This window comes from Chiloscyllium plagiosum, unplaced genomic scaffold, assembly GCF_037043375.1.
Source record: "Chiloscyllium plagiosum isolate Xiang-an unplaced genomic scaffold, Cpla_swu_hap1 HiC_scaffold_16, whole genome shotgun sequence".
NCBI lineage: Eukaryota > Metazoa > Chordata > Chondrichthyes > Orectolobiformes > Hemiscylliidae > Chiloscyllium > Chiloscyllium plagiosum.
Window position 1 is genome coordinate 42234188 of NW_028270154.1, and position 27551 is coordinate 42261738.

Below are 27551 nucleotides of genomic sequence, written 5' to 3' on the forward strand. Positions count from 1 at the left end.
TGCCAGCACTTGACCCATAGCCCTCCAAACTCTTTCTATTCATGTTCCTATCCACATGCCTTTTAAATGCTTTAATTGTACCAGCCTCCACCACTTCGTCTGGCAGCTCATTCCATACACATACTACACATTGCGTGATAAGCCAAATGGTCTGATTCAACGCAGTAAAATTCTCTGTTTCTTGGAAACAACTAATTGCTCAAAAATTTCTTCCCTGAAACGTCAGTGACATCTTCTTTAATGTGCTTGCTTTGAAATGTAGACAATATGTGATTTACTCATGACATTTGCAACTTAAGACTAATGCTGGTCTTTGCTCAGTCACTGAATCTGAAGCATGTGTGGCCTATTCCCACAACAGAGACTTCAGCACAAAAAACTATTTTTGCAATTTAAACCAGCAACAAAGTAATGCTACACAACAGAGGAGGTCTGTTCCCTCAGGACAGTGGGGCTTTCGCTTGGAAATATATTGATATCCAGCCTCTTTTCCGCCTGGGAGTGATGGAAAGTCTTGGTGTGGGTGAGGTGGGGTGGGGAGAGAAGAGAACTGGAGAGGGGGAAGAGAACGAGTACGAGAACGAACAAGGGAGAGAACGACAGTGTGCGCGCGTGTCTGCCTTGAGGTGGGAAGGGTGGGATGTTGCCAGACAGGTTTACTTCAAAACAAAATAATTACACTTTATTTTGACGTACAGGGGACGTTATTTTACATGCTGCAGCGCTCTTTAGACAGGCAGCAGCTTCCTGCCACCAAAGAAACTCGACAAAACTATTACTGTACTGTACTTACATCCAATCCCGAGCGTCCCTTTTCACCTTTCTCGCCAGGTTCACCCTAAAATGAATTCCATGATATTGGTTAAAATCTGTCAACACTGAATTAATTCAGTGCAACCATAATTAAATACAATGTGTTTTATTATGTAATTTCTGACAATCAAATTATGTGCCAGCTTTTAACCCTCTTAGGCCCAAAATGCTAGCCTCCTTTGATTTGTAAGTGGTGCAGAAATATAAACCAGAGCGGCAAAATTATTTTGTCAGTAAATACAAGTAAGGCGCCAAATCAATTTCTTCGGCAAATTTGGTCTTTGGGAACATCTTTACTGGGTTTTCCCGTAGCAATGTTCAGATCCGTTCCTACAACAACTTTAACATAACGAAACATTCCTGGGTGTATTGCCGAGGATATGGAGCAAAAATCCGGGCAACCAAATGTGATTGAGAAGCCGTGGTCTCCAGAAAGGTGGTGTACAGTGACTAAAGGTTCACTTACTTTTGGTAAGTTGTGTTTGGAGAGGTGGAGAATACAAACTGCGACTTTGTTCTGGAGGCATTTACAGAGGCAGGATAGAGAAAGGCCTTAATAATAGAGAAGGACAGAAATTTTGAAAAGAGGAGGCAGTGCTGGCCAGGAATAATGGCGATGAAATGTCTTGCTGTAGTTTAGGAAATTGAGAAAATGTTGATTCATCTTTTGTTTTCACTTCTGATTATCAGCGACATAATTAAAGTTTCGTGTTAAAGTTTCTCATAAAAATTCTGCTCATCCCATTTGACATTGTGGTCTATCCCTGCTTTTCTCTATAATTGAACTAAATTCATTGAAAGTGGACCGATATGAAATATATAAATTAAGCATATCTACTGATAACTAATTAAATTGGATTGTATTTAATCATTATGTCACACTGATTTATTCTTCCTGATAATATAGACAGTATTTTAACTTTTTATTGTAAACATTCGAAGGATAATTAATTGTTATTGCTTTAAGGAGAAACTTTTGTACTCTCCTGCCCCCACGTGGTCTTAAGGCGTAGTCCCACTTTAGAGATCTGCTAGCCAATCAGATATCAAGCAGCTCTGTAATCCTTACAATGCCAGGTGGGAGTAATATCCATGATATGACAGTTCGCAGTAACTCAGAGCCCAGGGACATCTGAGTTTTGGTGTTTGAGGTCTGGGAGAGGGTTAAAGGGGGAGATGAACGGGGGTGGATGAGCTGGGAGTAGCCACAAAAAGTTGGATTCCCTCTTGCCTGACCTCACAATGGACAGTTAAAGCTACTGGGCTTCAGGCTGACGTGGGTCCTCCTTCCCCTCCCTCCCCTCACACACACTACGCCACAGTTAAAAGAGTAGCAGGGGCAAGACAAGGTCCCTCGTGGCCATTGTGCCTAAAGTGACCCCAAGGGTGGGTGGGTCATGTGATGCCTCTTTTGCTTGTTGTAAAGTTGCTGATAGATCGTCAGCAGGTGGCTAATGGGAAGACCAGCTCCTGGATTTTAGAGCACCCCTACACTGAAACCCACTGATGGAGGATCAATCCAGCTCTATCCCAGATCTGTTCACAGAACACACTAAATTTATAATTTACCTTTAATCCCATTGACCCTTGTAATCCCGGAGCACCTGCAATGCCTTTTTCTCCCTGGATAAAAGAACGTGCAAGTACCAATCACAAACTATTCAGCAAACAAACATACCATCAAACTGACCCCTTTCGTAGTTTCTCAACAGCAGAAAGATGTTTGTATTGAATGTTCGTATCAAGGCTGAAAATATTTTTCAAGTGCTCAGAGATTTCTCAAAGACTACTTTGATTTCTGAGGGCTGATTTATAGTTTTCATGTTCATTTTTCAGTCTCATTAACTATTTTTGTGATGGAGTCATTTAGTAACAATATCTCCTACATTTGTATTGATATGGGGGGTTGCACGCACAAGAAAGCAGAATTGATCAAATTTGTGAATAGCCTGATAACCTTAGTCTATGAAACTTAGAACCACAGCACAAACTGCATTTTTTGTTCAGAAACCACAGTATTAAAACTGCAACAAAAAAGGTAGCAACAAGTGCTTTTGGAAAACAAAACTGACATAGGTAGGAAGAGGGGTGGAGAGGTTGTTCAGGAGCTCAGGGAGTTAGGCTGGAAGCTAGGACGGACAGAGTCGTCATCTCTGGGTTGTTGCCGGTGCCACGTGACAGTGAGGCAAGGAATAGGGAGAGAGTGCAGTTGAACACGTGGCTGCAAGGATGGTGTAGGAGGGAGGGCTTCAGGTATTTGGACAATTGGACTGCATTCTGGGGAAGGTGGGACCTGTACAAGCAGGACGGGTTGCACCCGAACCAGAAGGGCACCAATATCCTGGGAGGTAGGTTTGCTAACACTCTTCGGGGGGGGGGGGGTTTAAACTAATTTGGCAGGGGGATGGGATCCGGACTTGTAGTCCAGCAAGTAGGTTAGCTGTTTTTCAGGATGTCCAAGAATGTAGGGAGGCTGTGGAGAAGGTAGCACTGACAGGGAATACTTGCAGACACAGAGATGGGCTCAAGTGTGTATACTTCAATGCAAGGAGTACCAGAAATAAGGTAGGTGAACTTAAGGTGTGGATTGGTACTTGGGATTACAATGTTGTGGCCATCACGGAAATGTGGATAGAAGAGGGACAGGAATGTTTCAATATGAATGGTTTCAAAATAACATTCTATTCTCAATTGTGCAATGAACGGTTGAAGCCTTTCAGGAGGATGCCTCCTTTACCCCAAAACTCAACTTTATTACTAGTGTTGACATGATTCTATTCTGATGAACTTAAGAGGAGAAAGAAAATATTAAAACAGTGATGTTAACAATGATATAAGGTAGTCCAAAGTATGGTGTGCATGAAGCACTCTTGAGATAGTGCAGATTCCCAAACACACTATCAAACACAGAGTAAACTGGTGGAAACGTTTCACTTTTGCAGCTTACATAACATTTTGTGTGATCAGCCACAATCACCAACAATATGCACTCGAAGATGCTAGCAGTTATCGCATTAACTATTGTAGCTTCAATGCACCATTTTGTTAAGCTAGGTGTATTGTGTTGGACAACATGTAATTATGAATCAGAATTCCTACAGCATGAAAGTAGGTCATTTTTCTCATTGAGTTCACACCAACTCTCCTAAGAGCATCCGATCCAGATCTAATCTCTTCCTGATCCCTCTAACTCTGCACTTCCCAAGGCTAAACCACCTAGCCTGCACATTCCTGGATACTATGGGCAATTTAGCACGGCCAATTGAGACAGAGAGGAAAAACAGGAAAAGTATTGGGGGGCAATCCAAAACTAGAAGTCATAAATATAGGATAGTCACAAATAAATACAGTATAAAATTCATTGAAACTTAAAGCAAGTGTGTCACAAAGACATTGTGAATAACAGAAGAAAACTGCAGCAGACTATAGTGGCACACTGAAGCACTGCAACTCGACTGCTGACTCTTTGGAAACCCAGAGCAGTAACAAACAATAACTGCATACTGAAGTGAGAGAAGTGAAGGGCTTGGAGTTGCAACATGACACCGGTGTGATGATAAGACATGAGGTTTTGAAGGACTAGCAATATCACAGGGAGACTGGAAAAAGAGTGATAGAAGGCTTATGGTCGTCAACGTTCTCAGGTATATGCTTGCATGGTTTTTGGGATATTAGTCAACCATGAACTTCTGCACCCTTCTGAGTACAACCAACCTGATGTGGAAGAGACGCACTAATATCATTGCTATCAAATTATCAACTTGTATGCATATCAGAAAATAGAATGATAAATCACAATACAAATGTCAGACAACTGAAAATAAGTCAGTTTGAGACATATGGACTAGATTACTGATCAATTCATGGTCAATAGGCAGAAAGTTTAGCCCATGGCTATCCTAACAGAACTAATAAAAATCAGGTTTATATCTGTATTTCCTAAAATTCAAATATATATTAGACTTGTAACAATATTGCTATAGCTTCCACTTCACATTGATAGAAAAATAATGTTTAATGCTGGAGTTAGGTATATATCTGATTCCAAGACATAGCAATGAAAGATCCTCTCAGAGAAACCATCTCATACCACTTGGGCTCATCAGTGTGTTGTCAAGCCACATTTTAGTAGTTCTTGGTGGAATCTAGGCCAGTGTCTTATACACTTGGATGGAATTTTTCTCAGATTAGAGAGCAGAGATGAAAAATTCTTATGCAAATGAAAACATAAATTGTTGGAGAAAGTCAGCAAGTCTGACAGCTTCTGCGAAGAAACAACAGTTAATGTTTCAAGTCCTAATACCCTTCTTCGAAACCAGGTCTCAACTAAAGAGATATGGGACTGCACAAAACTAAACGGGCTTATAAAACACAGCACAAGTCATGCTGAATGGGAAACTTGCAAGGATCATCAAGATCAATAAGAAGAAATTTTATAGTTATATAAAGGGAAAACGGGTGGTCTGGGGCAGTATTGACCCAGAAAAAGAGTGAAACATGGGAATATTGTTAATGACTATAGGAAAGTGGTGGACGTTGAACAATTACTTTCCCTCAGTTTTTACAGTAGAAAAGGAGGATAGCTTGCCCACAGTCCCAAGGAAATTAAGTAGTGGATTAGGGACAGGCACTGAAAAAAAATTAAAGACAGACATTGGTAATGAGGAAATTAATGGAATCAGAGTGACAAATCCCCAGGGCCCGATGGTTTCTATCAAAGGAAGTAGGGGAGCACATCAATGATGCTGTAACTATAATTTTTCAGAGTTCCCCAAATACAGGAGTCATCCCTTCAATTTAAGATGGGTGAAAGAGGAAAGCAGAGGAATTATAGACCAGTTGGCCTATCGTCTGAGTTGGGAAAATTGTTGGAGTCTATAATCAAAGATGAGGTAACTGAAAATCTTGAACATTTTCTGTTAATCAGGGACAACCAGCATGGATTCATTACAGGTAAGTTATGCCTGAGAAATCACATTGCTTTTGTTTTGAAGAGGTGACTAAGTTAGTCAATAGGAGAATGTCTATAGACGTTTATGTGGACTCGCAGAAAGCATTTGATGAAATCCCACATAAGAGACTGTTAACAGTGTAGAGACCCATGGAACGGAGGACAGATTATTGAAAAGGTGGGGGAATTGGTCGAGTGACAGGTAACCGAAAGCAAGAATAATGGGTAGGTACTTAATTTGGCTGGATTGACCAGTGGTGTCCCAGAAGGAGCTGTGTTAGGCCCTCAATTATTTACATAATTTATTAATGACTTGGATAATAGCATAGAAGATCCAAATTTGCTAATGACATAAAGTTAGGCTGCATTATAGACAGTGTAGCATAAAATTACAAAGGGATATTGATAAAGTAAGTGAATGGACAAAACTGTGGCAGATAGATTTCAATGTAAGCAATCCATTTTAGACTGAAAAAAGGATTGCTCATGATACTTTCTAGATGGTATGAAGTTAAATACAGTGAATGTCAAATGAGATTTGGGAGTTCGGGAACATCAATGTTTAAAATGTCACAAAAAGGTGCAAAAAATAATCAAGAAAATTAATGGAATGTTGGTGTTTATATCTAGAGGACTGGAGTACAAGGATGAAGTCGTTATGGCTGCAGTCATACACAATCCCTGATGAAGAACTTATGCTCAAAACATCAATTCTCCTGCACCTCGGATGCTGCCTGGCCGGCTGTGCTTTTCCAACACCACACTCTTGACACAGATCTCCAGCATCTGCACTTTCTCCCATACAAAATTCTGGTTTGACACACTCTGAGTAGTGAAAGCAGATCTGGGCACTGCACATTAGGAAGGAAACAGCAGTGGATGCTGGAATTTACATCTGAGATAATAACACTTTTGATTAAGCAAAATAGACCAAAATAGTCTGGTTGACTCTTAACTGCCCTCTGAAATAGCTTGACCACCCCTGAAATACTGCTTTGTGTGCTAATGACTGGATCTATCCTAATCCTGCACAGCAGGAGCAAGTTTTAGTAGGGTCCTTACAGGTTTCAAAACTCAGGAGGGCTTCAGTGAAGAGTCGGACAGAGATATGAGCAGCCTGTTGAACTACAGAGGTTGTACCATGTAAAAGTAGCTGAAAAAGAAAAAAATGTAATAGCGTAAAGGTACACACGTGTGTAACACAATATTAGATGGTTAAATTCATGCTTTGCTTACAACAAATAAATGTTATCAATCTGCACCAATTTCCTGCCTGTGGCATTCTCACCTGCTGACTGGCAAGTGACCTTTCCACTTGTGAACGGTAAGACCAGACATATTGTCAAGCATTGGGTGGCTGTGAAAGTGATGTTTGGATGATTACAGGATTACACTGTGTTCAGGGATATGGGCTTCCATGTGGCTGCCAGATGGATGCACTGGCACAGCTTAAATCTTAACTAAATTGTGCAATTGACATGCTATTGACTTCAGTACTGTTAACTTCCCACTTACTGTTGTAATTGAAGGTTCCCCATTATTTCTCAATTTTCTCCCCTATCTGTTCTTTAATTCAAACCTTTGTAGACATGTTTTAGAAAACCATGAAGTTCCCCTAATAATAAGTGCCACTCTACTGCTGACCACACAGTGGCAGCATATAGAATCAATTTCTGTTGCTGATAAAAAAAATGCTGGGTAGAAACTACAGCCAGCAGCAAAATAAAAGCAGATTTGTGTTTGCTTACTTAAAGTAACAGTGGATACCATTAACATAATCACCAAAAACATCCTCCAATTTCAATGATGTCAGTCTAGGTTACATGAAATTCTACCCTTCACATTTGGGCGCATGTTTGCTCCTGAAACAATCAGGGAAGACACATGGCTATAATTTCTTTAAATTATTTGAACCTTTAGGATATATCCTCAATTTGAAGGGGCTCAAGTGAATAATTCTATCAACAAAAAATGTTTGCACATTTTGACAATTTTGACTCAGTTGTCAATAATCAAATTATCCTTTCAGATGGTGATTTAAAATATTAACCATATGTAGAAGATCACTTATGCTGATATACTGAAATAATGTTTTAGAAATTCTGATTAGAAGGGAACAGAACAATAAATAAATTAACAGGTTAAATGATTTAAAAGTTTTAATTTTTGCAACTCAAAATGTGAAAATGAAACGTTATTATGAGTTTCATAACAAATTGACTGGTGAAACTGGTGAATTTTGGAAGTGTAAAACAGAAAACCACAATAAGAAAGCACTGAGGGTGGTAAGGGCACAGAGTGCAGGGGAATTTAACATCCACCACCAAGAGGAGCTCAGCAGAAAGCAGCATTACTGACTAAACTGGTGAAGTTCTAAAGGAAGTTGAGCGAAACAGACTCTGTAGCAGATGTTGAGGGAACCAACAAGAGGAAAAAGCACATTTGACCCCAGACTCACCACATATGCCTGCTGCAGATGTGAGGGTTCATGACAAAAGTGCAGAGTGCATGTGAGGAGCAGCAGCAGGCATACCTGAAAATGAGGTGTCAACTCAATGAGGTTACACAACAGGATTGATTACTTGAATGTCAGACAGCATAATCAACAAGTAGTAGATAGAGCTAATTGATCCCACAACCAACAGATCAGATCTAAGCTCTGCAGTTCTTTTACATCCAGTTTGAATGGTGGTGAACAATTAAACGGCTCACAGGAGGAGGCGGCTCCACAAATATCCCCATGATTGCAGAAACCAGCACAGCAGTACTAAAGATAAACTGAAGCATTCGCAACAATTTTCAGCAGAAGTGCAGATTGGATGATCCATCTTGGCCTCCTCCGATGGTTCCCACATCACAGATGCCAGGTTTCAGCTAATTCAATTAATTCCATGTGATATCAAGAAACAGTTGGAGGCATTGGATACGGCAAAGGCTATGGGCCCTGACAACATTTTGGCAATTGTACTGAAGACTTGTGCTCCAGAACTTGCTGCCCCTCTAGCCAAGCTCTTCCAGTACAGTTACAACACTAGCAAACATCTGTCAGTGTAGAAGATTGTCCAGGTATATACTGTACTCAAGGAGGACATAGCCAAACCAACCAACCAAAGCTCCATCAGTCGACTACTGATTATCAGTAAAGTGATGGAAGGTGTCATTAACAGTGCTATCAAACAGCACCTGCTCAGCAATAACCCGCTCAGTAATGCCCAGTTTGAGTTCTAGGAGAAAGTGAGGACTGCAGATGCTGGAGATCAGAGTTGAGAGTGTGGTGCTGGAAAAGCACTGAGTCAAGCAGCATCCAAGGAGCAGGAGAATCAATGTTTCAGGCAGGAACTCTTCATGAGGAATCCCGTTGAAGGGCTTATGTCCAAAACGTTGATTCTCCTGCTCCTTGGATGCTGCCTGACCTGCTGTGCTTTTCCAGCACCAAACTCTTGCCTCTGTTTGGGTTTTGCCAGGGCCAGTCAGCTCCTGGCTTAATTACAGTCTTGGTTCATACATGGACAAAAGAGTTGAATTCAAAAGGCGAGACAGACAACCCTTGACATCAAGGCCACATTTGATCAAGTGTGGCATCAAGGAGACCTAGCAAAACTGCAGGAATTGGGGGCAAACTCTCCACTGCTTGGACTCATACTTGATACAAAATGAAGATGGTCGTGGTTGTTGGAGGTCAGCCATTTCAGCTCCAGGACATCTTTGCAGGAGTTCCTCAGGGTAGTGTCCTAGACCCAACCATTTTTAGCTACTTCATTAATGAACTTCCCTCCATCATAAAGTCAGAAGTGGGGACGTTCGCCAATGATTACACAATGTTCAGCATCATTCACGATTCCTCAGTTACTGAAGCAGTCCATGATCAAATGCAACAAGATCGGGACAATATCCAGGTTTGGGCTGAAAAATGGAAAGTCACATTTATGCTACACAATGACCATTTCCAATAAGAGATAATCTAACCAGTGTCCCTTGACATACAATGGTGTTACCATCACTAAATCCCACAATCAAAGTCCTAGGAATCACCATTGACCAGAAACTGACCTGGAGTAGGTATGTCAATACAGTAGCTACAAGAGCAGGTCTAAAGTTAGGAATACTCAGCAAGTAACTTACCTACTATCTCCACAAGACCTGTTTATCATCTACAAGGCATATGTCAGGAGTGTGACGGAATACTCACGACTTGCCTAGATGTGTGCAGTCCAAAACAATTAAGAAGCTTGACATCATCCAGGCTGCTTGACTGGCACCACATCCACAAGCATTCAGTCACTCCATCACCAGCAGTGTGAACTATCTACCAGATGCACTACAGAAATTCAAAGATCCTTAGACAGCACCTTCCAAACCCATGGCCAATTTCATCTAGAAGGACAAGAGCAGCAGATCCATGGGAACACCACTACCTTCAAGTTTCCATCCGAGCCACTCATCATCGTGTCTTGGAAATAAGTGTTCCATCAGTGTCATTGGACCAAAATCCTGGAATTCTAATGGTATTGTGGGTCTACATATGGCACTTGGACTGCACGTTACTCCCATCTTCTCAAGGGCAATTAGGGACATACATTAAACATTGAGTCAGCCAGTGCCACCCACCCCCTCCAAGTGAATTAAAATATTTGGTTGCTGGCAATTTTAATGGTGACACAACCATGAAATATGTTAAAGTAGTTTTATGTATAATTAACACATATATGGAAATTTAGACAAATTTTGCCGACGTATAGATGTAGACATACAGCCAGCATATATTTACCAGGCACTAGCTGGCACACCAAATCTCCAATAGAGAGACAGGAAGCAGCTGCACATTTTTGGGCAATAGTGATTCATCTTCTACACAGGAAAAATTATTAATCCATGTCAACCTGAAACTTGAGTTGGAATCTTTAATAGCATGTGTAAAAGAGCAATCGCCTGTTTAACTTTGCCCTTGAAGTTCAGTTTGTTCTGAACACTCAAGAACTCTTCCATTTCCCAACAATAAAAAGGTTGATTTCAGAGACATTCTTAACTGATGGTGGAGCAGGAGGAGCAGAAGTCCACTTCCCATCCCTGTGTTTAAAAGCTAAGGTTTACGCTCCCCACATAATCACCTGCACTTCTAGCTGGCTTCTGTTTTCATTCTTAACCAGGCCTGATTCCCCTCATCATCCTCCTCTAATCCCCTTCCCCAGCTTCTGAACCTACAGAACAAGCCTCCATTTCTTGATGATGGCCTATTGTTAAAGCCATGGATCTGTTTGTGGTCCAGTCTGGCCTAAGTGGAGTCTCAGACCAAGAAAGCAGGATATAGCCCTTACCCCAGTTAAGAAGCCTCTTGTACAGAGACAATAGATTAGGATGGAGAAGCTGCAATACAAAAAGGGTTGATGCAGATACTTAGACTGATGGTGCAGATCTACATAATGTGCTGCAGCAAAGCACTTACCCACTGCACATTATGCCATTCCATATTTGTATAGGGAATTGAGGTTTTAGCACAATCCACCATATTGAACACTTTGCTCCTGCAAACTGAGCTGTATTGAATTAATTCGAATTGTCTATGGAAAGGGTGATGAACCAGTCTGCTCTAAACAGACATGACAACAGTTCCCAGTTTAATACATAATCAGAATGTTCACTGACTGATGTTATCAATAATCTTGTGGAGTTAGACATAGGAGAGTTGCTTTAACTAACTGCCTCGACTTTATTACTAATTGGCTGCAGGTCTTCTTGCAAGAAATAAATCCTTGATAGCTTCTCCGCAGAAACTTGCCTCCTTCTCGGAGAACAAAGGGCCTGTTGTTTAGGTCTTTTAATGTGTTAGGAGGAGGAATATCTTTCAAGGAACACTTCCTCCTGTTTGATCTCTGCTTGCTACTGTTTCACCTCATGGAGGAGAAAGTGAGGACTGCAGATGCTGGAGATCAGAGTCAAAATGTGTGGCACTGGAAAAGCACAGCAGGTCAGGCAGCATCCAAGGAGCAGGAGAATCGACATTTCAAGCAATAAGCTCTTCATCAGGAATGTTCTTCATGTTAAGTTTATGCTCAAAAGGTCAACTCTCTTGCTCCTCAGAAGCTACCTGACTGGCTGTGCTTTTCCAGAGCCGCACTTCTTGACACTGTTTCACCTCGTGTCTCAGTGAAATTACAAGAAGCATTTCCATGAAGATAAAACTGCCTTCGGAATTCCCCAATGAATATTCCATAGCTACTGCCAGCAATTAAAAAAGTAGTTGGAACTGCATGTAATGAGCACTTAATGTAAGCAAGGTGCCTTCCAAAAATTTTTTGCATTCTATCTCAAAGGCAGATGATGATTCCTTCAAATAACATTGGCAATTTCTGCCTCCTAACTGGCATCACCCATTGTTTGTGGACAAAATCAAGAACTAAACATCAAAAGAGAGAAAACGAGCACTGGGAGTTCTGACCACAGCATCTGATTCAGACTTGTGTTTATAGTTTTTCATCTATTTCCAACAGATGCTGTCACTGCTTAAACCAATGCTGGCCCATTATAATAAAATGAGCAGACAAATTCTGTTTCTTATTCAGTTTTGGTTCCATCACTGCTCTGTTCTTATGTGTAAAGACCATAGTTGTGCTGATCAGTAACACAAGTTTCCTCCAGAGATTTATAACATGCAGGTACACAATTTTCCACAACTCATCTGGCCCTTCAGCTTCCCTGGTCTTCTTTACCATCACAGACCTAGTCTTCCCATCGTCACGGTCCACGATAACATAAGGCCGAGACAAATAGATTTTTGATAAGCCATGAAATTGGGGGTTATGGAGAAAATGCAGGAAAGTGGATGTGAGAAATGTAAGATCAGCCATGATCCTATTGAATGGCTGAGCAGGCTTGAGGGGCTGAATGGCCTACTCCTGTTCCTATTTCTCATTAGGTAAAAACAAACTGCAGATGCTGGAAACCAGAGTCTAGATTAGAGTGGTGCTGGAAAAGCAGCATCCGAGGATCAAGAAAATTGACGTTTCGGGCAAAAGCCCTTCATCAGGAATAGAGGCAGGGAATCTGCAGGGTGGAGAGATAAATGAGAGGGGGATGGGGTGGGGTGGGGAGAAAGTAGCATAAGGTACAATAGGTGAATGGGGGTGGGGATGAAGGTGATAGGTCAGAGAGGAGAGTGGAGTGGATAGGTGGAAAGGAAGATCGACAGGCAGGACAGGTCATGAGGGCGGTGCTGAGCTGGAAGGCTGGAGCTGGGGCGAGGTGGGGGAAGGGGAAAATGAGGAAACTGGTGAAATCCACATTGATGCCCTGGGGTTGAAGTGTTCCGAGGCGGAAGATGAGGCGTTCTTCCTCCAGGCGTCGGGTGGTGAGGGAACGGCGGTGGCGGAGGCGCAGGCCCTGCATGTCCCTGGCAAAGTGGGAGGGGGAGTTGAAATGTTGGGCTACAGGGCGGTGGGGTTGATTGGTGCGGGTGTCCCAGAGATGTTCCCTAAAGCGCTCAGCTCGGAGGTTCCAGTCTCCCCAATTTAGAGGAGACCACATCGGGAGCAATGGATACAATAAATGATATTGGTGGATGTGCAGGTGAAACTTTGATGGATGTGGAAAGCTCCTTTAGGGCCTTAGATGGAAGTGAGGGAGGAGGTGTGGGTGCAGGTTTTGCAATTTCTGCGGTGGCAGGGGAGGGTGCCAGGAAGGGAGGATGGGTTGTTGGGGGGGCGTGGACCTGACCAGGTGGAATGGTCTTTGTGGAAAGTGGAAATGGGTGGGGAGGGAAATATTTCTCATTGCCTACTGTCACAGTCCTCCAGCTCTCCTGCCGCTGTGGTCCTTCAGCTTGCTTTTTTCTTTTATGATTACCATTAAACCTTGAAGGACTGCAGCTAATATATTTGTTTCTTTCAATATGGATACTGACTACCACTTCCCCAATTACATATTTCCCAAGTCATAACTTCAAAGGAATTAGAGATGAGCAACAAACACCTCCTTTATCAAATATACCCTCACCAATGAAGGAACTAAAAATTGGCCAAATACCTCAATTTCATTCCTGCCTCTCATACGTTTTCTACTCCTATCCAAGCATAATGCTGCCAACGTGGACTGAATTTATGGCTCCACATTTGAATAAATGTGTGCTGATGGCATGATTGTCAGTGACTGTAGCAAGGTGGCTGATGGAAATTTCACTCAAATGGACTTCCAGTGGCACACTGGCTTCTGTATCACTCCCTACACTGTCAATTGATCTCTGAGCTTTTGCTCCCCCCCAAAAAAAACCTGGAATTTTATTCCAAAAGTTTATCAAGAAAACATTTTAGAGGCAGACAAATTATAGGCAGCGGTTTTATATTTATCTGAAAATTTCTGTATTGGATCTGAAAATATAAACACAGCGACATGGGCTGTCTAGAGGCAGCTTTCCTTTCTTGATGCTTTTCAAATTAAAAACACTTCATAAAATTGAGACTGTCAGACATCCCCTCCTGGAACATGCCTTTGCAAAAGGAAGATGCAGTGGTTTTTGTTGAGGTTCATCCTGAGCAACTCCATGACACAGGACTCTGTGCTCTGCGGCCTGTTTCCACAGACACACACCAAGACAAATATTGATTGTCCGTGGAGGACCATCAACTCCATGAAAGACTCGTTTTGGTCTGCCCAAAACCTTTTCTTCCAGAACAAGAGGTGACTTCAACCAAGTGTTGCAGTCTGGCACATTCCAAAGTCCAGAACTACGTGCTGAGGGATGCACAGAAGTTTGGGGCAGCTATTACTAAGGAAAAGACCACCATCTGATGTCTTTCTGAAGTTAAATGGGGCTACATTCAGTTATTGGACCTTCATAGTGCTTCAAATTTATGTAAATATAGGCTAGTTCAAGTATGAGGTGTCTTTGCTTTTGTTGGATAGAGTCAAATTCCAATGTTTGTATATGCTACTGTACAGAACCAAACTAAGGTTTTTTTTGAGCAAATAAAATAATGAAAAATGGAACCCAGGACTACAGTGAAATACTGTACAAGGGAAAGAAAGAGACCTTTCGACGGAACATTGGATTCAGCACTAAACAGCAAGGCAGTAGACTAGTACTAGTAGAATAAACTCTGGTAAGAGGATAAAGGAAATCAAGACAGAGTGATGAGAGCATCCAGTTAGATATAATGCGAGTTAGCACTCAGAGTGAATGAACAGCCTGGTTCAGTCTTTATGTTGGGTGCCTGTCCAAGCACACAAAATGTCCACACAGTTACCTTCCAATGATAGCTGCCAGCATGCATCAAAATAAAGCATCAGAGTACATGAAGTACATGAAGTGGATCGGAGACGTGGTGGTGAGGAGAAGTTGGCATGTGTTGGATGTCAATGTCTGTGCACATGCGGTGTACAGCTAATGTCCATGGACTGTGGCCCGAATCGTTTGTCCTGTGTTTCCACAATGATGATCGGGAGGAGTAAAATGGTGAGCTGGGAATCACCCAGATAACGTTCATGCTGGGAATTCATAGTTCAAGTCTCTATCCATTTCATGGTATGATGTGAGTCTGCATGTTAAAGAGATGATATCCCGTGTTAATGAGTGTAATAGTAAGCAATAATCCCTGTCATTAGGCCTCTGATCTCTCCTAACGAGAACTGCGTATTGACACTGTTAGAAAATGGACCCAGTTGCTCCTGATGTTGAGAAAGGCTTTGTTTGACTGCTCATGCAAGTTTTCCAGATTTCTTGCCAAAGCCCATGTTGTTCAGAACCTGAGAAGGTTCTGTCCTGACAAAATGAATTCTATCACACTCTCCTAATACACATGCCACCCAAAAATGTTTTCACAGCTGCTGATTTGTTCTAGCCAATCATAATTTTTCAGTGAAATTAACCTACCATTCTTAGCTGATCTAGCCTACTTGTGACTGTATTATAGCTGACTCAAAGTAATCCAAATGATTATAAAAACAGAATAGAAGGGGAAATAGTCAATAATCCAAACATTAAATTAGTATAAGCACCAAAAGATATTTTCCCTCATAAAAAGCATAGCTCTTGGTATGTCCAGTGGACCAAGGAAAACAACAAATTGTGGAAAAAACTACAAGCAGTTACTTGTCTACATTAAAATCAAGAAAAACACCATCTCAGAAACATTTTGCAGCTAGAAACAGAGGTGACCTATTTCAGAAATGGTCAAAAGTAGGTGAAAGCATGAAATATCTTTTGTTTATTAGTTATGGTGTGATATTCTTGAGCTCCAAATTAAGGAATCTCAGACAGCTTAGCTTAATGTATCTAGGGCATTGAGGTGCACATCAGTTTCAATAAATTCAGAACCACTTAAAATATTATTGTGGATTTTGTGGTCAGCGATAAAGATTTTGCATAGCATTTGCATGGCCGACAGCTGCCGACAGACTTTGAGAGCTCTTGAATGTAGACATGGATTAATCCGGTGTCTGATCAGAGGTGGTGCCTTCTACAGAAGATCATTGGTGGTCATGAGTAGGCCAAGTAACTGCAGGGCCCTCAACCAAATCTCAAAGGCAGAGGGGCAGAAATCTGGCGCAATATGGGTAGTATTAGGATGATTGTCCCTTCTGTACATTACCCTGGTATTTAATTTTATGGACTGCAATGTCAGATGCTGTGTATAGTGGCCAACCAATCTGATATCGCGTTTTGCACCACTGTCAAGTTGAATTCTCACAGAGTCTGAACCAAAGCAGGAAATGTTTAAGATTTCATATACAAGCACAAAAGTGAAATAAAAATTGCAAAAGACACTGACACTAAGAGAGGGATAAGAAAGACAGACTGAAAATATTAAAAATGTAAATTTATTTTAACTTCTGTCTATGGAAATTGCTATTGGCTCATTTACATCTTTTAAACCTATTTTCTTTTTGTTTTCTATACCCTGACTCAACATTGAACTCAATATTCTAACGATTGTTATTCCAATTCCAGACTCTACCCTGCATGTTTATGATCCTTCAATTTGACTGGATTGGAAAGTATACAATTGCCTCATTTGCTTACAGAAGGTATCAGTCCTCCGAAGGAAGGCTGCAACATTTGGGAGGTTCATACAGCAAGCTCCAGTGCAAAATGCCACAGAGGATCGGAGAAAAAGTGTAATGAATGTTTTGGTGCCATTAGTACATTTCTGAAAGCAAAATCTAGCCATGGCGTTGCAAGGGATACTGTTTACACGATAACTTAGGAGCTGTTGTAAAAGTGGCTTCAGGATTGAGGAGGTAACGTGGGTTTGGACTAGATATTTTCTTGGGATCAACATTGTTTGTCACTTACATAATATATTGACCTTGCAGTCTGTGTCATCTGGATTCTATAAGCTCACACTTGCCACCATATGGACTCAAAACCTTTTACTCCAGTCAGTTATAAATGAAGAAAATGTGAAAATATATAAAAATATGAAGAACCATAAATGTGCAATTCTTATTATTTTATATAGCTCTAATTCATTTTCCAAGACATCACTGACTGGTACTGATTTTATTTTGGCAGGATACATGCATTAGTACCGTGGACTATAATTTCTCTGCCTTCTTTAACTGGCAAGAATGCAGAACTTCTCCAGATTCCTTATCATTTTACATGAAAACTGCACTCATTTGTTTGAAAGGACATCTGTAGACAAAGTTGAACCCCCTGACAGGATTGATAATTAATTTGCTGATCTACTAATTAAATATATGATCTTAAATTTATCACCACTTACAACTTGCTTGACAGTCAAAAGAAATAATCTTACCCTATGCAAAAACCTTTTATTAAATATTCTCTTAGCCTTCTGCATTTCAGTGGAAAAAGCCATAGTACAGTAGCCCCCATTTCTCCTGACTACAGCTTCCCATCTCTTGCACTTCCCTGATGAATCTGTACCATATGTAACATTATCAATCTTTCATTTGGGATTGAACAAATACTTTGTACAAATTTATTATTACTTCTCCATTCTTGTGGTTTATCCTACAATTTATGAACCCTAAATGTTATTCTGGATGTTCCTACCTGCACGATCAGAAAATAATGGATTTGATCTTTCCAGCCCCTGAATGACAAAATCAGTGGTAAGAAAGGAGGGAGAATTGAGAGAGGTGGCCAGCAAGGAGCTTCCGGATGACGAGAGCTAAATGCCCCAGTTTTGAGTCGAGTGTTGAATAGGGAAAGGAGATTCTCATTAGGGAGTGGTGAGAGTCCAATTATTCATTCAACCATATCCTTCAGTGTCTTTTCATTTTGTATACACTCCACTCCTCGTCTTTCATCCCAGAATATATTAGCTCACATTTGTCCAGATGATATTGTTTTGCCAATTATTTGGCCATTACTTTCTCCAACATATGTCTTCCTGAAAATTTTGTCACATCTTGATTATCAGCATAAGAAATTGTGCCCCTATGCCCAAGTTGAAATCAACTTGGGGCAGCAGTGACAGTGGTAATATATCACTGGATGAGTAATCTAGAATTCAAGGCTAATGTTCTGGCCCCAGGGTTCAAATATCACCATGACAGATGATGAAATTGGAATTAAATGGGGGAAGAAAATCTCTGAGACAAGAAAAAAAGCTTGTCTAACAGTGACCATTAGACTGTCAGTTGTTTTAAAAACCCATCTGGTTTAGGGAAGGAAATCTGCCTGTCTTACTTGGTTTGTCTTACACGCAAGTTCAGATCCATTGCAATGTGATTTACTCTTAACTGCCCTCTGGGCGATTAGGAATGGGCAATAAACGCTGGCCGAGTCAGTAATGCCCACATCTCATGAACAAACAAAGAAAAATGACAAAGCCTACAATGAACTCCACTCCATGTGTTCTTCCCCATCTACTTACACAAACTGTTTCCTGTTTTTCTAAGAATTTTCTTATGACTTCATTCTTGTTGATAGAGAATATAAACATTCTATTCTCAAGTTTGAAACTTATTGGAAGCAGTTACAGAAGTAAATTTGGAATTGGAAATATCAAAACTTACCCTCTCATAACACTAATCAAATTTCTATCAGAGATAGGGAAAATATTTATGAAGTGTTGCGAGAGATTAGTCACGGTTCACATCAGCTCTAGCCTTCCCAGCCTGCCTCAATCCCCTGCAGTTTACCTACTACCACAACAGATGGCATTTACCTTGTGTAGAAGGCTAGTGTTGGACTGGGGTGGACAAAGTTAAAAATCAACAGACCATTGTTTGCAGCAAACTGCCCTGCCTTCAAGATAACATCGAGCACAACACTGTACAAACCTGTCATGTCAACCACTGCAAGATGTGTCAATATCAACATGGATACCACCATTATACGTGGGGACACCTCCCACCATTGTACGTGGCAGGTACTCAAGTGACTTAGCCAACATAGTCTATTACATATGCTGCAGGCAAGGATGCTCAGAGGTTAGACCAAGCAGATGCTACAACAACGGATGAATGGACATCACACAACAATCGACAGGTAGGAGTGTTCCCTCCCAGTCAGGAACACTTCAGTGGTCAGTGACATTTGGCCTCGGATCTTTGGGTGACCGTCCTACAAGGCTGACCTCAGGACATGCAACAATACAAAGTGGCCGAACAGAGGCTGATAGCTAAGTTCTGTACCCATGAGGATGGCCTCAGCTGGGATCTTGGGTTCATGTTACATTACGGGTGACCCACTACACTATACACTCTCTCACAACACATGCGCACAGACTCTCTCTCTCTCTCTCTCTCTCTCTCTCTCTCATAGACACACACACATACACCGCCCACCCCCCCCACACATCCTCTCACAGGCTTATACTCCAGCACGCCCACACACACAATTTACCAAGCTTTCACACATGCAAACACACACACTCCCGTGCATTCACTCTTACATGTGCACACATATACACACTCTCTCTCGCTCATTCATGCACACACACAGATCTATAGGGTGAATTTGTGTTTGCAGATAGATTGTATTTTGCTCAAAAAATGTGCAATCTGCAAGCAGTCATTGCATGTAATATTTTGTAAATTCCATTTTGCAAATAAATCCAGTCTGACTCAAGTTTGGGATACAGACAGACTCTGACCTCACACTTTTAATTCATTGTCTGAGCTTTTGTTATAAAAGCTTAAATTACCTTGAGAAAGTGACTTAAAATAATTTATATATTAATGAACTGGAATTTATATATTAATGAACTGAAACTTGCAACCCATTCTAAAAGATGAAAGAGTTAACAATCCAGGTTTGTTCAATATATCACTGAATGACACTGTAATTTTCTGTTATAAATTCTGTGTCTTATGATCTTATACTCCACAACCACCTGATGAAGGAGCAGTGCTCTGAAAGTTAGTGCTTCCAAATAAACCTGTTGGACTATAACCAGTGTTGTGTGATTCTTGACATTTCTCTAGCCCTATACTCATCAATGGAACATGTGGATAATAATGGTACCTATGTCAGGTTTCTACTTATTGACTGCAGCTCTGCCTTCAACACCATAGGGGCAGCAGGGTGGCTCAGTGGTTAGCACTGCTGCCTCACAATGCCAGGGACCAGGGTTCGATTCCAGCCTTGGGTGACTGTCTGTGTGGACTTTGTACATTCTCCCCATTTCTGTGTGGGTTTCCTCCCACAATCCAAAGATGTGCAGGTTAGGTGAATTGGCCATGCAAAATTGCCCATAGTGTTCAGGGATGTGAAAGTTAGGTGCTTAGTCGGGAATATAGGAAATAGGATAGGGGAATGTGTCTGGGTTGGTTACTCTTCAGAGGGTCGGTGTTGGCTTTTTAGGCCTAACGGTTTAGGCCTAACGGCCTTTTCCACATTATAGGGATTCCATATATCATAATTCCAACCAAACTAATCTCCAAACTCCGAGACCTAGGTGTCTGCTCAGTCTTCTGCAACTGGATCCTCAACTTCCTGACCTACAGCCCGCAACCAGTAAAAACAGACATTAGCAGCTCCTCTATGATAATCCTTAACACTGGTACCCTGGAAAGATGCATATTCAGGCCCCTACTGAACACTCATGACTGTGTGGCCAAATTTCATCTGAACTCCATCTACAAGTCCACTGACAACACCAATGTTGGCCAGATATAAAACAATGACGAGACTGAATACAGGAAGGAGATAGAATGCCAGGTGATGTGATGCAAAGATAACAATCTCTCCCTCAACGTCAGCAAATGTAAAGAGTTGGTCATCGACTTCAGGAAGCAAGGAGAAGTATATACCCCGAACTACATCAATGGAGCAGAGGTGGAGATGGCAGAGAGCTTCAAGTTCCTGACCATGACAATCACCAACAATCTGTCCTGGACTACCCAATTAGATACAATGGTCAAGGCGGCACAATAACGCCTCTTCTTCCTCCGGTGGCTAAGGAAATGTAGCAGGACCCTCACCAACTTTTATAGACGCACATTAAAAAAAGTATTCTATCTTGATGCATGATTTGGTACAGCAACTGCTCTGCCCAGGACTGTAATAAAGTACAGAAAGTTGTGAACATAGCCCCGACCATCACACAAGCCAACTTCCCATCCATCGACTTCATCTACATTTCTCATTGCTGCGAAGGCGGCCAACATCATCAAATTTATAATCACTTCCATCAGGCAGAAGATACAAAAACTTAAACACACCAACAACAGGTTCAAGAATAGCTTCTTCCTTGCCCTAATCAGACTGCTGGCTGAACATCTCAAATTTCAAATCCAGTGCTGATCTTGCTTTTGTATCTAAAAACCCAAAAAATGTTTTTTAAAGTCATCATCTGGGACCAAATAATGTGCAGGATAATCAGTTTATTTAAAATGCACTTGTTTGGCCACACAGTAATTATTTTTATTATTAGCAGTCAAGTCAGTAGCTGCTTAATGGGACCATACTTCAGTGTCATCAGCTGATAGCACCTGACACTGAAATCGTCATGGCTTCATCTTTTGTGCAGTGTAACTTTGCATGTATTGCTCTGTTCAATCACCCTATAATCTGTATGTTCTTCTATGTTATGATCTGCCTGTACCGCAGGCAAAACAAAATGTTTTCATTGTACTTTGGTACATGTGACAATAATAAATCAAAATCATATTTTTTCTGTCTTTGAGTAGTAACAGTCAGATGATCCAAAGGAGGAATTCTATTTTGTGATCTTTCTTAAAATTAATAAAGTTATCAACAGATAATTATTGAGAATTTGGATGGTGATGTCCACCAGTAACCATGATCAAATCTGCTTTAACCTTAATCCCCTTCCCGAATCAGCTACAATAGTTCTCACTTATTGTATGAAAATAGTGATGAGAGTGGAACCAGGTCCTGAGTAGATTCTTTCTTTCCAGCTCGGGGAACATGTTGGATGACTGCAGATCCAGGGCTGAGAGGTAGAGAGACAAATTCTGATGTTATCTCCAAAACTTGGCAGATGCGGAAATCAGTTCTGAAGATGACTTATACTAGTCTCAGAACATTAACTCTGTTTCTCCTACCATAGATGCTGACAGACCTGCTGAGTTTGTCGGAAAGTTTCCAGTGCTGTCCTACCTGACTATCCATCCTGTTCAGCTCATCCAAAAATATTCTGCTGCCAAAATACTGTCTTAGAAACACAGAAGATAGGAGGAGTAAGCCATTGGGCCCTTCTAGCCTACGCCACCATTCATTATGGTCATGGCTGAATATCCAAATTCTTGATGAGGTGGTGACAATCTTGGACAGGGGTGGAAAGCATCAGGAGTTACATGACACTAACTTATAGTCCAACAGGTTTATTTGAAATCATAAGCTTTCAGAGCACTTATCCGTCAGGTGAAGCGAAGGGAAGGACACAGGCACAGAATCTCTGAAAGCTTACGATTTCAAATAAATTTGTTGGATAATAACCTGGTATCATGTCTGTTCTGATTTCATCCAAATTCTTGGCAATTTCCATTTTCTTTTCTTACACCATGATGAAGCACCTTGGGACATTTTTCTAACTAAAACTGTTGTTTAAAGCAAGCAATAGGCAGTTAATATTTGCAAAGTTTGTAAAGAATATTAAAAAAATCAGTTATCTCAAGGTCCTTACATGAGATACACAGTGGTTAGCACTGCTGCCTCACAGCGCCAGAGACCCGGGTTCAATTCCGCCTCAGGCGACTGTGTGGAGTTTGCACATTCTCCCCGTGTCTGCGTGGGTTTCCTCCGGGTGCTCCGGTTTCCTCCCACAGTCCAAAGATGTGCAGGTCAGGTGAATTGGCCATGCTAAATTGTCCGTAGTGTTAGGTAAGGGGTAAATGTAGAGGTAAGGGTGGTTTATGCTTCGGCGGGTCGGTGTGGACTTGTTGGGCCGAAGGGCCTGTTTCCACACTGTAAAGTAATCTAATCTAATCTGTACAATTTGGAGAAAAATTGCAATATCACTACATGTTCTTTGCAAGAAATCTCAAATGTTGGCAGGGAATGATAACTACCCACAACACAAACAAGGCTGTGTTCAATTTAGCCGTGACTGTGACCAGTCAACAAGTCCTTCTGGAACAGACTGGTTTATTCAGTTAAGAAACTTATGTTGATAATTATATTATGAAGTTTCTGCAGGATGCCTCTTCAAAATATGATTCAGATGTGTGGAATTACTGAAACAAGTTCAGGAAAACAAGTACAGCAATGGCACGCAAGACTTACAATTGTGTGACTGAAATTGGGCCTGATCTTAACTCTAGCCACCCAGTAGAACAGCTGGTTAACATAGTGATGATGTGCTTATCTATGTTCCTGCTCGTTGCCAGCCTAATCTCTCAGTTTCTTTGATCTTGGACAGTGGGGTGGAGGTGTAAGTAGAACCTCAAAGCTATTTTAAATAAAAGTTGTAGATGTCTCACCCAGTTCCTCACCTACCAATGATGTCAGTGAAATCAATGTCTCGGAATCACTAAAGTTCTATACAAAATGGGCACTTAGCTGTAGGTTCATGAATCATGTTTTGTTTGCAGTCTGATTTCCCAATGATGATTCCTGTTTCCAGATTACTTCTTTCAGTCTATTTTTGGCATTATTGCACTCAATAAGCTTTAATTACTTATCATGGAGATTATCATTGCTTGGTTATTTTGGATGAAGGAACATTTGAAGGATGAAGTGCAGCATCAATAGAATCAGTATCTGGCTGCAGCTGCCTATTATTACAGACAGAGTTATTTCTGAGATCTATTTGAAGTGCTAAGTCTTAGGCGATCATGATCTGCCTTTGCAGGCATCTGTATCTCTTGTAAGAGGACCTGCTGCCTGTTGGAGCAGGGTTTCAGAGTAGGCAGGTTTCTCTACTTCTTTGACACTGGTTTGATCAGTTTGTTACAGGAGGCATCAGCCACATCTTCCAGTCTATGACACAGACCAATGTTAAGCAGGTCACCAAGGCTATGTGACTAAGTTTCAGCAGCTGAATTGATGTCAACAAGCAACATAACACTGTGGCTTTCACAGCAGTGACTGGCTTCCTTTGCATTTCAGACAATATTGACTACACAAATGTTGCAATTGCACCAAATGATGTCAAACAGCAGCAGTCACTGGAAAACTATACAGTCCATTAATGCCCAGCTAGCAGCTGATCACAGAAACAATGAATCAAGTTTTTTTCCAGATGTGGTCTTACTAGCACCTCATATAATTAAGGCATAAGCTTTAAGCTTTTGTATTGTGAACATAAGAACTAGGAGTAGGAGTAGGCTGTCCCGCCCTTCAAGCATGCTCCACCATTCAATAAGATCATGGCTGGTCTTCTCACAGACCCACCTACCTGCGGCTTTCACCCTATCCCTTTATTCCTTTATTGTTCAAAACAATATCTACCTTAGCTTTAAAAAAGTTTACTGAAGTAGTGTCAATTACTTCACTGGGCAAGGAATTCCATAGATTCACAACCCTCTGGGTGAAGGAGTTCCTGCTCAATTCAGTCTTAAATCTGCTTCCTCTAATCTTGAAGCTATGACCTCTTGTCCTAGTTTCACCTGTCAATGGAAACATCCTCTCTACTTCTATCTTATCTATTCCCTTCATAATTTTATAAGATCGCCTCTCATTCTTCAGAATTCCAATAAATATAAACTCAATCTACTCAGTCGCTCCTCATAAGCCAACCCCCTCAACTCTGGAATCAACCTAGTGAACCTCCTCTGCACCCCCTCCAGTGCCAGTACATCCTTTCTTAAGTAAGGAGACCAAAACTGCATACAGTACTCCAGGTGTGGCCTCACCAACACCTTGTACAGATGCAACATAACCTCCCTGCTTTTAAACTCAATCCCTTTAGCAATGATGGACAAAATTCCATTTGCCATCCTAATTATCTGTTGTACCTGCATACCAACTTTGTGATTCATGCAGAAGGACACCCAGGTCCCTCTGCATAGCAGCAAGCTGTAACTTTTTACCATTCAAGTAATAATTCTTTTTACTATTATTCGTACCAAATGTATGACTTCACATTTTTACATTGTATTCCATCTCCCAGACCTTTGCTCACTCACTCAATGCATTTATGTTCCTCTGCAAACTTTGTTCTGCCACTCATCTGAGTGTCATCTGCAAACTTTGACACACTACACGTGGTGCCCAACTCCAAATCATCTTTACAAATTGTAAATAATTACAGTCCCAACACTGATCCTTGAGGCACACCACTAGTCATTGATTGCCAACCAGAATAGCACTCATTTATCCCCACTCTGTGTTTCCTGTTAGTTAACCAATCCTCTATCCATGCTAATACTTCACCCCCTGACAACATCATCGTTATCTTATGCAGCAGCCTCTTGTGCAGCACCTTGTCAAAGGCCTTTTGGAAATCTAGGTAGACCACACGCACTGGGTCCCCATTGTCTACCTTGCTCATAATGTCTTCATAGAATTCCAAAAGATTTGTCAAGCATGACCTGCCCTTCGTAAACCTATTCTGTGTCTGCCTGACAGGACAATTTCTATCGAGATACCTTCTATCTCTTCCTTGATAATAGACTCAAGCATCTTCCCCACTACAGAGGTTAAGCTAACTGGTCTATAATTCTCCATTTTGGTCTACCTCCTTTTTTAAACAGCAGCATCATATTTGCTATTTTCCAATCTGCTGGGACTGCCCCAGAGTCCAGCTAGTTTTTGAAAATTACTGCTTGTGCACCTGCTATTCTCCCATCTCTTTTAGCACCCTAGGATGTATTCCATCAGTGCTAGGAGACTTGACAATCCTTAGCTCCATTAGATTGCCCAACACTACCTCTTCCGTAATAATGATTGTTTCCAGGTCCTCACCTACCTTCGTCTCTTTGTCAATCACTGGCAGGCTATTAGTGTTCTCCACTGTGAAGACAGATACAAAATACCTATTCAATGTCTCAGCCATTTCATCATATCCCATAACTAAATTCCCCTTCTTATCCTCTAAAGGGCCAATGTTTATTTTAGCCACTCTTTCATTTTATATATTTATGGAAACCTTTGCTATCTGTCTTTATATTCTGTGAATAATTTTTTCTCGTGTTCTATCTTACTTTTCTTTATAGCTTTTTGTGACTCTTTTGACCTTTAAACCTTTCCCAATCTTCTAGTTTCTTGCTGTTCATGACCACTTCGTATGCCTTCTCTTTCAATTTGATAGCCTCCCTTATTTCCTTAGACACCCATGGCAGATTACCCCTTTTCTTACAGTCCTTCTGTTTCACGGATTATACTTTTGCTGAGTAATTTGAAAAATTGCTTTGAAAGTCCTCCAATGTTTATCAACTGTCCCACCATAAAATCTTTGTTTCCAGTCTACTTTAGCCAAGTCCTCCCTCATTCTATTGTAGTCCCCCTTGTTCAAGCACAGGATCTTGGTATTGGATTTTATCTTCACATTCTCCATCTCCATTCAACCATACTGTGATCACTGCTTCCAGAAGGATCCCTAACTGCTCGTATTCAAATCTGCTCATGATAAATGGTAACTTTTTGATAATAATGAAAGCTTTCCTTATTATTTACTGCACTGTATACTAACCTTTTGTAATTTATACATTAGGTTACTCTGATCCTTCTACATCTCAAAGCTCTGCAATCTCTCATGTTTTAGATTATATGCTTTATTTTTATTTTTCCTGCCAAAATTGACAACTTCTCATTTGCCCACACTATACCCATTCGACAGACCTTTAACCCAACAGTTACCCCCTACATTTCTATGTATTCTCTTTATGTAGCCTTTATAAGTTACTTTTCTAACTAGCTGTGTCATCAGTAAAATGTAGTAATCATAAATCCCTTCATCCAAGTCATTCATGTAAAATTGTAAGAAATTGAGGCCTATCACTGATCCCAGTGTCACACCACAAGTTGCATCCTGTTTCCTGTTAGCTAGTCCATCATCTAGCCACGGCAATATGTCCCCTTCTGTAACATTCACTTTTATTTTCCACAATAACCTTTGATGTGGCATCTTTTCAAATATCCTCTGAAAATTAGAAGTGTTATATCCACTGGTTCCCGTTATCCACAACAAGTTGGTTAAACATAGTTGCAAACACCTTGTCTTTAAAAACAAATGAGGAGAAAGTGATCTCCATCATCTGCAGCCCTCAGAGTCGAAGGGTGTGGTGCTGGAAAAGCATGGCCGGTCAGGCAGCATCCAAGGAGGAGTATTGACGTTTCAGGCATAAGCCTATGCCCAAAACATTGACTCCCTTGCTCCTCGGATGCAGCCTGACCAGCTGACTTTTCCAGCACTACTCTTTTCAACTTTAAAAATAAATGTGAAGGACGCTGGAAGAAATGAAAGAATTTTGG

At 41.1% G+C, this 27551-nt stretch overlaps 1 protein-coding gene across 1 annotated transcript in view; it reads right to left on the minus strand.

Annotated features, from left to right (window-relative positions):
- The window catches only part of LOC122556638 (uncharacterized), a 126370-nt gene that overhangs the window by 67360 nt on the left and 31459 nt on the right, over nt 1-27551 (minus strand). Inside the window, exons 5-6 of the mRNA XM_087995047.1 lie at nt 2383-2436; nt 794-838 (exon numbers count right to left, since the gene is read on the minus strand). Of these exons, the coding sequence (XP_087851173.1) occupies nt 794-838; nt 2383-2394 (57 nt within the window). The 5' untranslated portion in view covers nt 2395-2436. The remainder of the gene's footprint in view (nt 1-793; nt 839-2382; nt 2437-27551) is intronic.